At 42.7% G+C, this 12244-nt stretch overlaps 1 protein-coding gene across 2 annotated transcripts in view; it reads right to left on the bottom strand.

Annotated features, from left to right (window-relative positions):
• The window catches only part of STX8 (syntaxin 8), a 326746-nt gene that overhangs the window by 295421 nt on the left and 19081 nt on the right, over positions 1-12244 (bottom strand). For both annotated transcript variants that reach the window (XM_002827023.6, XM_054535431.2), the window contains exon 4: positions 468-578. In XM_002827023.6, the coding sequence (XP_002827069.2) occupies positions 468-578 (111 nt within the window). The remainder of the gene's footprint in view (positions 1-467; positions 579-12244) is intronic.

The raw sequence follows: 12244 nt of genomic DNA on the forward strand, positions 1-12244 counted from the left end.
AAACTGGCCGGGCACGGTGGCTCACGCCTGTAATCCCAGCACTTTGGGAGGCCGAGGCGGGCGGATCACAAGGTCGGGAGATCGAGACTATCCTGGCTAACATGGTGAAACCCCGTCTCTACTAAAAATACAAAAAATTAGTCGGGCGCGGTGGCGGTGGGCGCCTGTAGTCCCAGCTACTCGGGAGGCTGAGGCAGTAGAATGGTGGGAACCTGGGAGGTGGAGCTTGCAGTGAGCCGAGATCGCACCACTGCACTCCAGCCTGGGTGACAGAGCGAGACTCTGTCTCAAACAAACAAACAAAAAATTAACGAAAACTAAATTGAGTAGAAAATTATAGTCAAACACCATAAATGAATAGAATAGATTTTGATTAATTCCTAAAGTAAGCCATTCAGGAAACAGCTGTAATATCTGCAAAGGAGTCTGTGCCCACCAAGTAATCCCTGTAAATAAAAACATCCTACCTGATTAGATCTGGTTCGGCACCCTCATTCTTAAAGGATGCCAGAAGTAGTCTCTCTCGAGTTACAAGATCATCCAAGAGGTTCTGTCTTCGGTCCCCTTCAAGCTGTGTTCTGCAGACATCTTGTTAAGGTTCAATGGTGAATAAATGGCCTCGTTTTAACTATTACATTATTAAGTCAGCTCTTCAAGTCAGTTGTGGCTTTTACAGACTGTAATCACTACTACCCAGAAGGGATGCGCACCACTCTTGCGCTTTTCCTGCTCTGACCTTCATCTGCACCAGGCCATCAGGTAAAGGACCTTGGCAGGACCATCGCAGAGGGACTTACACTGACATGGATCACGACACAAGTTCTTTCATTGAGAAATATGCCAGGTAAATATTACTTTCCTCCTTGTGACCAAACTTATTTACTTATTTTTGAGACACAGTCTCGCTCTGTCACCCAGGCTGGAGTGCAATGGCGCGATCTCGGCCCACTGCAACCTCTGCCTCCCGGGTTCAAGCAGTTCTCCTGCCTCAGCCTCCCGAGTAGCTGGGCTTACAGAAGCACACCACTACACCCAGCTAAGTTTTGTATTTTTATTAGAGACGGGGTTTTGCCATGTTGGCCAGGCTGGTCTCGAACTCATGACCTCAGGTGATCTGCCTGCCTTGGCCTCCCAAAGTGCCGGAATTACAGGTGTGAGTCACCACGCCCAGCCCCAGTGACCAAATTTAAATGACTTTTCCTGCCAATGGTGCAACCTGGCTCAGTGATTCCTTAGGTTTTGAGTTATACTTGTGTGTCAGTGTTCCAGGGCGTTTTCCTACATATTAATACCCTAAGACGCTCTGTTTAAAAAAGTGGGGGCTCTGGGGGAGAGAAGTTCTCTATATTGCTCTCTTTCTTCCATGTTAATATCTATTAACACACTTAGAATATTTATAAAGTGCTACTTTATGCAACAGATTTGCTGTATAAATTGTTACCATCAGTTCACTATTTAAATACATTGCATGGTTTGTAAAGAAACTTACAAAGAGAATCATTTTAATGTGTGATTCTAGCAAACACGCTGGACTAGGAGCCCTAGAGGCAGAGTTGTAGCCCTATTCTTACCACTATCTATGCTCTTGAACCAGTTATTTCACCTTTTGGGATCTCTCTTTCTTTATATGTAACACTAGATAATCTCTAACATCTTTTCCACAACAATTCATAAGTGATGTTTAAAAAAAAAAAAACAAAAAACCATCCTTCTGGGAAATGTAGTCTTTGGAAAGAAACCTACAATTCACCAATAGGTGGATGAAAGTGCGGCGCGTGCGCATAGGCGCGCATGAAGCAAAAAGGGAAGTGGCGTCTGTCAACAACCGGCACCACTTCCCTTGGACTAAGTACAAAGTTTTACATACTAGCTTTCTTGATGCAAACTACAAAAGTGGTGTGGTTTTTTTTTGGAGACGGAATCTTGCTCTGTGTACAGGCTGCAGTGCAGTGGCGCGATCTCGGCTCACTGCAACCTCCGCCACCCGGGTTCAAGGGATTCTCCTGCCTCAGCCTCCTGAATTGCTGGGACTGCAGCCACGCGCCACCACGCCCAGCTAATTTTTTGTATTTTTAGTAGAGACAGGTTTTCACCATGTTGGCCAGGATGGTCTCGATCTCTTGACCTCATGATCCACTCGCCTCAGCCTCCCAAAATGCTGGGATTACAGGTGTGAGCCACTGCGCCCGGCCACAAGTTTTTTGTTTGTTTGTTTTTAGGCTGAACTGTGCCTATGTGTGTGGTATGTTAAGAAACACAATAGGGCTGGGCGTGGTGGCTCAACGCCTGTAATCCCAGCACTCTGGGAGGCCGAGGTGGGCGGATCACGAGGTCAAGAGATGGAAACCATCCTGGCAAACATGGTAAAACCCCATCTCTACTAAAAATACAAAAACTAGCTGGGTGTGGTGGCACGCACCTGTAGTCCCAGCTACTCCGGAGGCTGAGGCAGGAAAATCGCTTGAACCCGGGAGGCGCAGGTTGCAGTGAGCCAAGATCGTGCCACTGCGCTCCAGCCTGGCGAAAGAGCCAGACTCTGTCTCAAAAAAAAAAAAAAAAGAAACACAGTAAAGGAAATGTTGGATGGAAACAACTTCTGCCATAAGAAGAATGAGTGGAGAAAGCTAACACTTTTTTAAAATATATCTGGCCAGGCGTGGTGGCTTAATGCCTGTAATCCCAGCAGGTCAAGACGGGTGGATCACGAGGTCAGGAGTTCGAGACCAGCCTGACCAACATGGTGAAACCCCATCTCTCCTAAAAATACAAAATTAGCTGGTGCACGGTGGCGCACAATCCCAGCTACTCAGGAGGCTGAGGCAGGAGTATCACTTGAACCCAGGAGGTGGAGGTTGCAGTGAGCCAAGACCATGCCACTGCACTCCAGCCTGGGAGACAGAGCAAGACTCCGTCTCAAAAAAAAAAAAGAAAAGAAAAGAAATACACACAAAAACAAGATACCACTTCCACCTATCAGATTAGGAAACTGAGAAGACAGTTTTGGAAATGGAGAAAGAACCAGGCACTCTCATCCACTCTTTCCTTTTCTTTTTTTTTTTTTTTTTGTTAAGATGGAGTCTCGCTCTGTCATCCCAGGCTGGAATGCAGTGGTGCAACCTCAGCTCACTGCAACCTCTGCTTCCTGGGTTCAAGCAGTTCTCCTCTCAGCCTCCCAAGTAGCAGGGATTACAGGCGTCCACCACCACACCCAGCTAATTTTTGTATTTTTTTTTGAGAGACAGGATTTCACCATGTTGGCCAGGCTGGTCTCAAACTCCTAATCTAAAGTGACCCACCTGCCTCCCAAAGTGCTGGGATTACAAGCATGAGCCACTTCACCTCACCTCATACATTCTCTTTTTTTTTTTTTGAGACAGTGTCTCCCTCTGTCGCCCAGCATGGAGTGCAGTGGCATGATCTTGGCTCACTGCAACCTCCGGCTCAAGAGTTTAAGCGATTCTCCTGCCTCAGCCTCCCAAGTAGCTGGGATTACATGTGCACGCCACCATGCCCAGCTAATTTTTGTATTTTCAGTAGAGACGGGGTTTCACCATGTTGTACAGGCTGGTCTCGAACTCCTGACCTCAAGTGATCCACCCACCTCAGCCTCCCAAAGTGCTGGGATTACAGGCGTGAGCCACCACACTCGGCCAACTCATACATTCTTGATAGGAATGCAAACAGGTTCAACCAACTGCTAGACTGCCTTCTAAATACCTAACAAAATATAAAAGGTACAGTCTTTCAACAGACATTTCTCCTGCAGATACAGTCCTACAAGGACTCAGAAGCAAGGATGTCCACTGAACCATTATTTATAATAGCCACATTGGAAATATCAAGTAACTAGTGTATCTATACAATGGAATGTTTTGTAGCCTTAAAAAAAGAATAGGAAAGCTGCTTAGGGGGCTGATAATGATAATTAACATTTTTTAGCACTTACTGTTTACATGAATTATTTGACATGGAATAATCTACAAAATATAACATTAAACCAAAAGAGGAAAAAAAACAGCAGCAGCAAGGAGCTAAACAATGAACAGTATGCTCCCACTTTGTTAAAAAAAAATCATATCTATATATGTGTGTATATATACACACAAAATTTCTGATATATAAACATTGCCTCTAAGGAAGGACAACTGGGGATTAAGGGTATAAGGGAGACTGATGTTTCACTGACTATTGTTTCCTAATGTTTGTCTCTATCATCTACTAACCAATAAAAACATAAGCTTCAGAACCATACGTATAATATAATCCCTTTATAGTCAAAAGAATTTTATATTTACATATGCATATATTTCAAGCCTAGAAAACTCTGAGATACTAGCTACCATCAACATTTAACTATGAAGAATGAGATGAGACAGGATAGAATAAGGAAGAGAAAGAGGAGTCATTGGTAACAACTAATGAGAAATGTATCAGTAGAAAGTATAATACTTTTTGTAATGAAAACAATAAAGGTACACTTTAAAATCAGCAGATACTAGTCACAGATTTAAACTTATGTCAGGTCGGGCGCAGTAGCTCATGCCTATAATCCCAGCACTTTGGGAGGCCAAGGCGGGCGATCACGAAGTCAGGAGATCAAGACCACCCTGGCTAACAAGGTGAAACCCCTTCTCTACTAAAAAAAAAAATACCAAAATTAGCCGGGCATGGTGGCGGGTGCCTGTAGTCCCAGCTACTTAGGAGGCTAAGGCAGGCGAATGGCGTGAACTCAGGAGGTGGAGCTTGCAGTGAGCCGAGATTGCGCCACTGCACTCCAGCCTGGGCAACAGAGCAAGACTCCGTCTCAATAAAATAATAATAATAAAAATAAATAAATAAATAAACTTGTTAAGAAGGAGCTAACAAAGAACATCAGTTTCAGAAACAGTAAAACTTGATGACTATGTTTTGTAGATGAGTAACCAAAGAACAGAAACCCACACAGTTGATGCTAGAAGAGGCTTTAAAGATCCCAATTCTCTCGTTTTGCTGACCAGAAATTAAGGGCCAGCCCAGCTAAGTCACTTGCCTGGGTTAACAGCAATGCTAGGTGAGAGCCCAGCTCTTTCTATCCTAGCTCACAGCTTTTCCACCAAACATTCTGGGGACTTCTCCACCTTGAGGTGCTGACTTAACTTTGTCACTTCTTAGAATCCTGATAAAAACAATACTGTGAGTACGAATTCAGAATATTCCCAGAGACTCTGTAAATCTGGAAAACAATCCAATTAGGAACATGCTGCCTCTTTGTTTTATTTTATTTTAAACTACGGAGAGAACAGAGCATACGGAGATGGGGAGGAGGGAGATGGAATGAGAATAAATTGATTAATGGACCATCTGCATAGCACCCTTGCTATATAAGGGTTGTTTTTAGTAAGAGGTCAAAGGATCATCCAGGAAACAATCTATACAGCATGTATGTGGACAGGTGTGTAGCAGTTGGTTAAAGTAGGATAGTGGGGAAAGAGTGTGCCTGAGTGATGCTAAGGACAAGTAGAAAGTAGGGCACACAGGCCGAGCGCAGTGGCTCACTCCTGTAATCCCAGCACTTCGGAAGGCTGAGGCAGGCGGATCACGAGGTCAGGAGTTCGAGACCAGCCTGGACAACATGGTGAAACTCTGTCTCTACTGAAAAAATACAAAAATTAGCTGGGTGTGGTGGTACACAACTGTAGTCCCAGCTACACAGGAGGCTGAGGCAGGAGAATCGCTGGAACCCGGGAGGTAGAGGTTGCAGTGAGCCAAGATTATGCCACTGCACTCATGCCTGGGCAACAGAGTGAGATTCCGTCTAAAAAGAAAAAAAAAAAAAATAGTACAGCACACAGTCAGTGGCCAGTGCTGGGGACCCCCTCTTCCACCAACCTGGTGAATAGCCAAGGAAGAAGATCAGAGAACAGACAGATAAAGAAAAGGAAGAGAAGAGCTAACTATCATAGTATGTTGTCCTTGGCTATGCTGATTTTACATGTAATTATAGCCAATTCATGGATATGTAAGGTTGTAAATAAAACTGGATCCTGATTTCTTATTACTGATACTGACTATCAGCATGCATAAGCCCAGCTTCTCTGCTGTAACCTGGTAAGCATTTGAACCACAGATGGAGCGGGGTGAATATGCAACTAGATCCACAGGTCACCCAATCCCACTCCAGCTCCTGGATTTTCTCGTATATTTGGTATAATGCTTAAGAATTTAGGCCAGGCGCAGTGGCTCACACCTGTAATCCCAGCACTTTGGGAGGCTGAGGTGGGCGAATCACCTGAGGTCAGGAGTTTGAGACCAGCCTGGCCAACATGGCAAAACCCCATCTCTACCAAAAACAAAAATTAGCCAGGTGTGGTGGTGCACACCTGTAATCCCAGCTACTTGGGAGGCTGAGGTAGGAGAATTGCTTGAACTTGGGAGGCAGTGGTTGCAGCGAGCTGAGATCGCACCACTGTGCTCCAGAACAGGCAACAAGAGTGAAACTCCATCTCGAAAAAAAATAGAATCTAGGTAAGCCTTATTTTGTGAAAGGGCTGCTCTGGCGAAGGAAGAAGTTTGCAGATAATTACTTCTCCATGCCAAAAAAGAAGAACTGCAAGGGAACAGTTTAAGGTTTTAGAGGTCAAAAGACTTTTCTGGCTTTCTTTTTTTAAGTCAACAAACTCTAATAAATATTTATGATGTACTAGGCCAAGTCCTTACCTTCCTCAAAGCACTGATCACATTTTGCAAGTACTATTTTAATATCATCATTGTTTGTGAGTTTTGATATAACCATCACGCATGATTAAAAACTCCACACAAACAAAGGATGACCTGTAAATTCTCAATGGTAGCTGAAATCTTTACAATAATGATAAAATAATCAATAGCAGCTAATCCTCAAGGAGGACTTAGTATATGTGAAGCACCCTGTACGCATATAATCTCATCCTTACACAACAATCCTTTATGCCAGGTGGACTTCTAGCATCCCATTCCACAAATGAGGCACAAAGAGGTTAAGTAACTTCCCCAAGGGTGTTGGTAACCACCTTTTATTCAACACCCACCATTATGGGGGGCTAGTCCTGTGAAGAAAAAAGATTTTCTTCAACTTGCACAATAATCTGGCAAAGTATGATTATTCCTACATTACAGATAATGCAACTAAGGTCCAGAAAGGCTAAACTGCTGTTTGGCCTTGGTAAGTGGCAGAGCTGGTCTTCAATCTCAGTTCTGTCTGCTTTCAAAGCCAATGTTGTTCCCACTATACCAATAGCACCTAGACATTCAGGTTTCATGGACCAGTAATATGTTCAAAAAAACAAGGGGGGGGGTGTAACTTTTATAGAATTACCAATTATACATTTTGCCAGGTATGGATGTTCAAGAAAAAAAAAAGAAACAAAACTATCTACTTTTACTATCATGGTGAAAAAGCAAGAAGATTTTAACACCAAAAACTAGAAAGAACCGTGTAACCGTTCTGTATAAATCAGAAAACAGGCTTGATATGGTGGCTCACACCAGTAATCCAAACATTTTGCAGGCCGAAGTGGAGGATCGCTTGAGACTAGAAGTTCGAGACCAGCCTGGGCAACATGGTGAGACCCCATCTCTACAAAAAATTAGCTGGGCATGGTGGCATACACCTGGAGTCCTAGCTACTTGGAAGGCTGAGGCAGGAGGATCACTTGAGCCCAGGAATTTGAGGCTGCACTGAGCTAGGATTTTGCCACTGCCCTCCATCCTAGGCAACACAGTGAGATCCTATCTTTAAAAAGTCAGAAAAAAGTTCTATAAATCAAAAAACTTCTGCCACACAAACACTATCTTCTTATTTTTCTTATGTTACCAAGTATCAGTGAAAACCGATAGACAGGGACAGTGTTTGAAAACCACTTCACCTCCACTGGAGCTACCGGGGATACCTGTAAAATCTGTTCAGTCAGCCTCTCCACAACCACATCCATTGGGGTTTGTTATCTAGTAATCACCACATCTGTCTATGCACTTATCTATCTACTTACCTATCTTTGTTTTTCCAAAAAATTGAGTTGAGAAAATTTATTTATAGATTTTTCTTTTTTTTTTTTTTTGAGATGGAGTCTCGCTCTTTCGCCCAGGCTGGAGTGTAGTGGCGCTATCTCAGCTCACTGCAAGCTCCGCCTCCCGGGTTCACACCATTCTCCTGCCTCAGCCTCCCGAGTAGCTGGGACTACAGGCGTCCACCACCACGCCTGGCTAATTTTTTTTGTATTTTTAGTAGAGACAGGGTTTCACCGTGTTAGCCAGGATGGTCTCAATCTCCTGACCTCATGATCCACCTGCCTCGGCCTCCCAAAGTGCCTGGGATGAGAAAATTTATTTATAGATTTTTAAAACTTATTTCCAAAGGCCTTCTCCCAAGACACCAAAGTACTTTTTGACATCAAACCCCTCTGTAAAGAAATTTTCTTTATTCTCTTTAAAATAAGTAAAGGTGCTGCCTGCTGTAAAATGCCAACAAAAGGATAAGTTTCATGTGAAGCCAACTCTAAGAAGATGGTACTAAGTATCTTTAGTACTATCTGGAATTTCATATGCAGCCTCCCATAGCATACCCCTCCTCTCAGCTGGTGAGGCAATTATAGTTCCTATCTCAAAGAAACACTGCGAACAGATGTTAAGGTCTTTCAGCAATTTAAACTCTCTGACTGCAAGACTTCGGTTTATTAATTGCATACTAATGGATTCAAAAGCACAGAACTTCCATGTTAACTTGACTTTTATTCTTGCCAGGAGAAAAATACTTTTTCAGGAGACAGCATAACATCTCATGCCTTAATTCCATGAATTTCATTGTTTAGAAAGCATTTGCATAGGACTTATCTTTCTGGCAACTCCTAGTGTTCTTTGGACAAGTTCACAAGTGTAGAAAGGCATCAATTTATTAAGTATCATAAACTCTCAACTACCCAGCACAGTAAGGAAATGTGGTATTCAAATATTCACATTAAAAAAGTCACCAAACATTAATTATGGCTTCAAAAAAGGATTAAAAAGTCACTCCATTGGTGATTTATGAACAAACATTTTTCTCAACATCATAAAGTACACCTAATAAACCACAATGAACACTGTTTAATCTTCGGATGGTTAAAATGGTTCTTGAAGATTTGTATCATAAACAAGATTTGTCTTGGCAGTCCAGTAACACAACAATTCACAGAGAATTCTAGTTGAAGACATGCCAGGTGACAGCTGACTGTATTATTTCTACTAAAGTATAATTCAGCTTTTAAACAATTCATGTTGGGGTCACACAGCCTGTGTTTGAACCTGGCTCTTCCATTTCCTAGTTGTGGGGTCCTGGGTAATGACTAAAGCTCTCCAAGAATCCTCTCCTCAGTATAGAAAACTCCTCTGCTGGGGCTGGGCGCAGTGGCTCACGCCTGTAATCTCAGCATTTTGAGAGGCCCAGGAGGGTGGATCACCTGAGGTTGGGAGTTCGAGACCAGCCTCGACAACATGGTGAAACCCCGTCTCTACTAAAAATATAAAAATTAACCGGGCATGGTGGCACATGCCTGTAATCCAAACTGCACGGGAGGCTGAGGCAGGAGAATCGCTTGAATTCGGGAAGCAGAGGTTGCAGTGAGCCGAGATTGTGCCACTGAACTCTAGCCTGGGTGACAGAGCGAGACTCTGTCTAAAAAAATAAAAAACAAAACAAAACGAAAACAAACAAACAAGAAAACCTCCTCTGCTGGAATTCTGGGTTCTCTCTCCAGCTTTATCAGTGACTTTCAGTGTAAAGTTTAACTTGGCCTCAGTATCTTTTTTTGTACAGAAGGGAAGGAAACACCAAAAAAAAATCTAATACTATGAGATTATTAGGACTCATAGATTGCTATCTATCTTAAATCTGGAGGATAACTGCCAGAGAATTATTTTAAATGTTTGGGAAGAAGAAGGAGGTTAGGGGAAGGGAAAATGGGAGGAACAGAAGGAGAATTAAAAAAAGACCCTCATAATATATAAGCTACCTCCTTTCCCTTACATCAAAAGTGTCCTCCGTGGCCAGGCACAGTGGCTCACGCCTGTAATCCCAGCACTTTGGGAGGCTGAGGCGGGCGGATCACCTGAGGTCAAGAGTTCAAGACCAGCCTGGTCAACATAGTGATACCCTGTCTCTACTAAAAATACAAAAATTAGCCAGGCGCAGTGGCGTGCACCTGTAATCCCAGCTACTCAGGAGGTTGAGGCAGGAAAATCGCTTGAACCCGGGAGGTGGAGGTTGCAGTGAGCTGAGATTGCACCACTGCACTCCAGTCTGGGCGACAGAGCAAGACTCCATCTCAGAAAAAAAAAAAAAAAAGTTGGCCTCCCTGAAAATAAACAGGTTTATGAGCGCCCTCATGGGGCAGATTAGCTAAATGTCATCCCTAGTACTGGCTGCAGTTGTTACAGTAGAAATAGATCAATTATTTGAAAAAATGAATAGAATTTTAAAGAAAGTTGTTGTATTCCAGTTGAATTTTTGATGTCTCCTAGTAAATTCTAAATTATCCACATTAAGGCCCCTAAATATTTTTGTAAAGTTTTAAATAACTCTTATTCAGTGTTTTTGATGCTTACTGCTTAATTCAATAATTTGGGAAGTAATTCTGAGATGATCACAAAACCAAAAATCTGTGAGATTTCAACAGATGGTCAGACTGTAAGCATTTAAGAGAACAAAGTCAATTATAACTGTGGTATGCTTACTACTCTGTAATAACTAGCAGAAATTATTATTAATAGAAAAAAGTAAAAGCTCTTAATTTGTATATTTTTCTTGCCCTATAGGTTTAGCACATAAATAAGGTGACTAATAATGTTACCTCAATGGAAGCAAATGTATATTATATCATGAAACAATATGTAGTTACCTTTCAAATATATGTGCTTTAGGTAACACTAACATGAATTTACACACCTTGCCATGTGTAGACTTCCCAGTGCTTAGTACTGAAAGCAGAGGAAACAGTCCTTCTCATGTGAAACTACTAAAAACACAAAAATTAGGCCGGGCGCGGTGGCTCATGCCTGTAATCCCAGCACTTTGGGAGGCCAAGGCGGGTGGATCACGAGGTCAGGAGATCGAGACCATCCTAGCTAACACGGTGAAACCCCGTGTCTACTAAAAATACAAAAAATTAGCCGGGTGTGGTGACGAGTGCCTGTAGTCCCAGCTACTCGGGAGGCTGAGGCAGGACAATGGCGTGAACCCGGGAAGCGGAGCTTGCAGTGAGCCAAGATTGCGCCATTGCACTCCAGCCTGGGCGACAGAGTGAGACTCCATCTGAAAAAAAAAAAATTAGCTGGGTGCAATGGCGCAGTGAGTACATTAGGACTTGTTGATATGGGTAAAATAAAAACCCTTTGTATGATAGACCAACTGTGCCGTAACAAATTATACCAGATGGAAGGTAAAGTATCTCAGAATATTCTAATTGTGTTAAAAATAAGGCTCTAATTGTTTGAAATTAAACTTTTATTTGAAACCTTAGTGGATCAGTAATTGAATATCTAGAAAATCATGCAACTAACCCAACTTTCCTGGTGATATAAAGGGGTTACAATGGGGGAAAATATTTTTTAGAACACTTTCCATTGTTTTATCTAAAAAGCTGTATTCCTGTATTTCCCTATGTTTAAAATCTGGCAGTATCCATTTCCTGAAATACCAAAAATTGGGTCTTTGGCATGAACTACTGACAATTTAGAGAAATGATGAGAGAAGACCAGTTTGAGTTAAGTTTTCAAACCAATATACACTCGAGTGTAAAGGGTTAGTGTAGGTAACAAGTCATGTATATTTTCCTAAATTGATCAGATTATGAATTTCTTTTTTATTATTTGAGACAGGGTCACACTCTGTTGCCCAACCTGGAGTGCTGTGGCATGATCTTGGCTCACTGCAACCTCCGCCTCTCAGGTTCAAGTGATTCTCCTGCCTCAACCTCCTGAGTAGCTGGGAGTACAGGCGTGCACCACCATGCCCAGCTAATTTTTATATTTTCAGTAGAGACTGGGTTTCACCATGTTGACCAGGCTGGTCTCGAACTCCTGGCCTCAAGTGCTTGGCCTCCCAAAGTGCTGGGATTATAGGTGTGAACCACCACACCTGGCCCAGATTATGAATTTCTAAAAAACAAAAATTTTAACACTTCGTAGGAGTTCAAGATGATGGCATAACTTACTTCAAGGAAGTTCCACCCCATCCCTTCCCCTCAAACTCCCA

Source organism: Pongo abelii, chromosome 19, assembly GCF_028885655.2.
Source record: "Pongo abelii isolate AG06213 chromosome 19, NHGRI_mPonAbe1-v2.0_pri, whole genome shotgun sequence".
NCBI lineage: Eukaryota > Metazoa > Chordata > Mammalia > Primates > Hominidae > Pongo > Pongo abelii.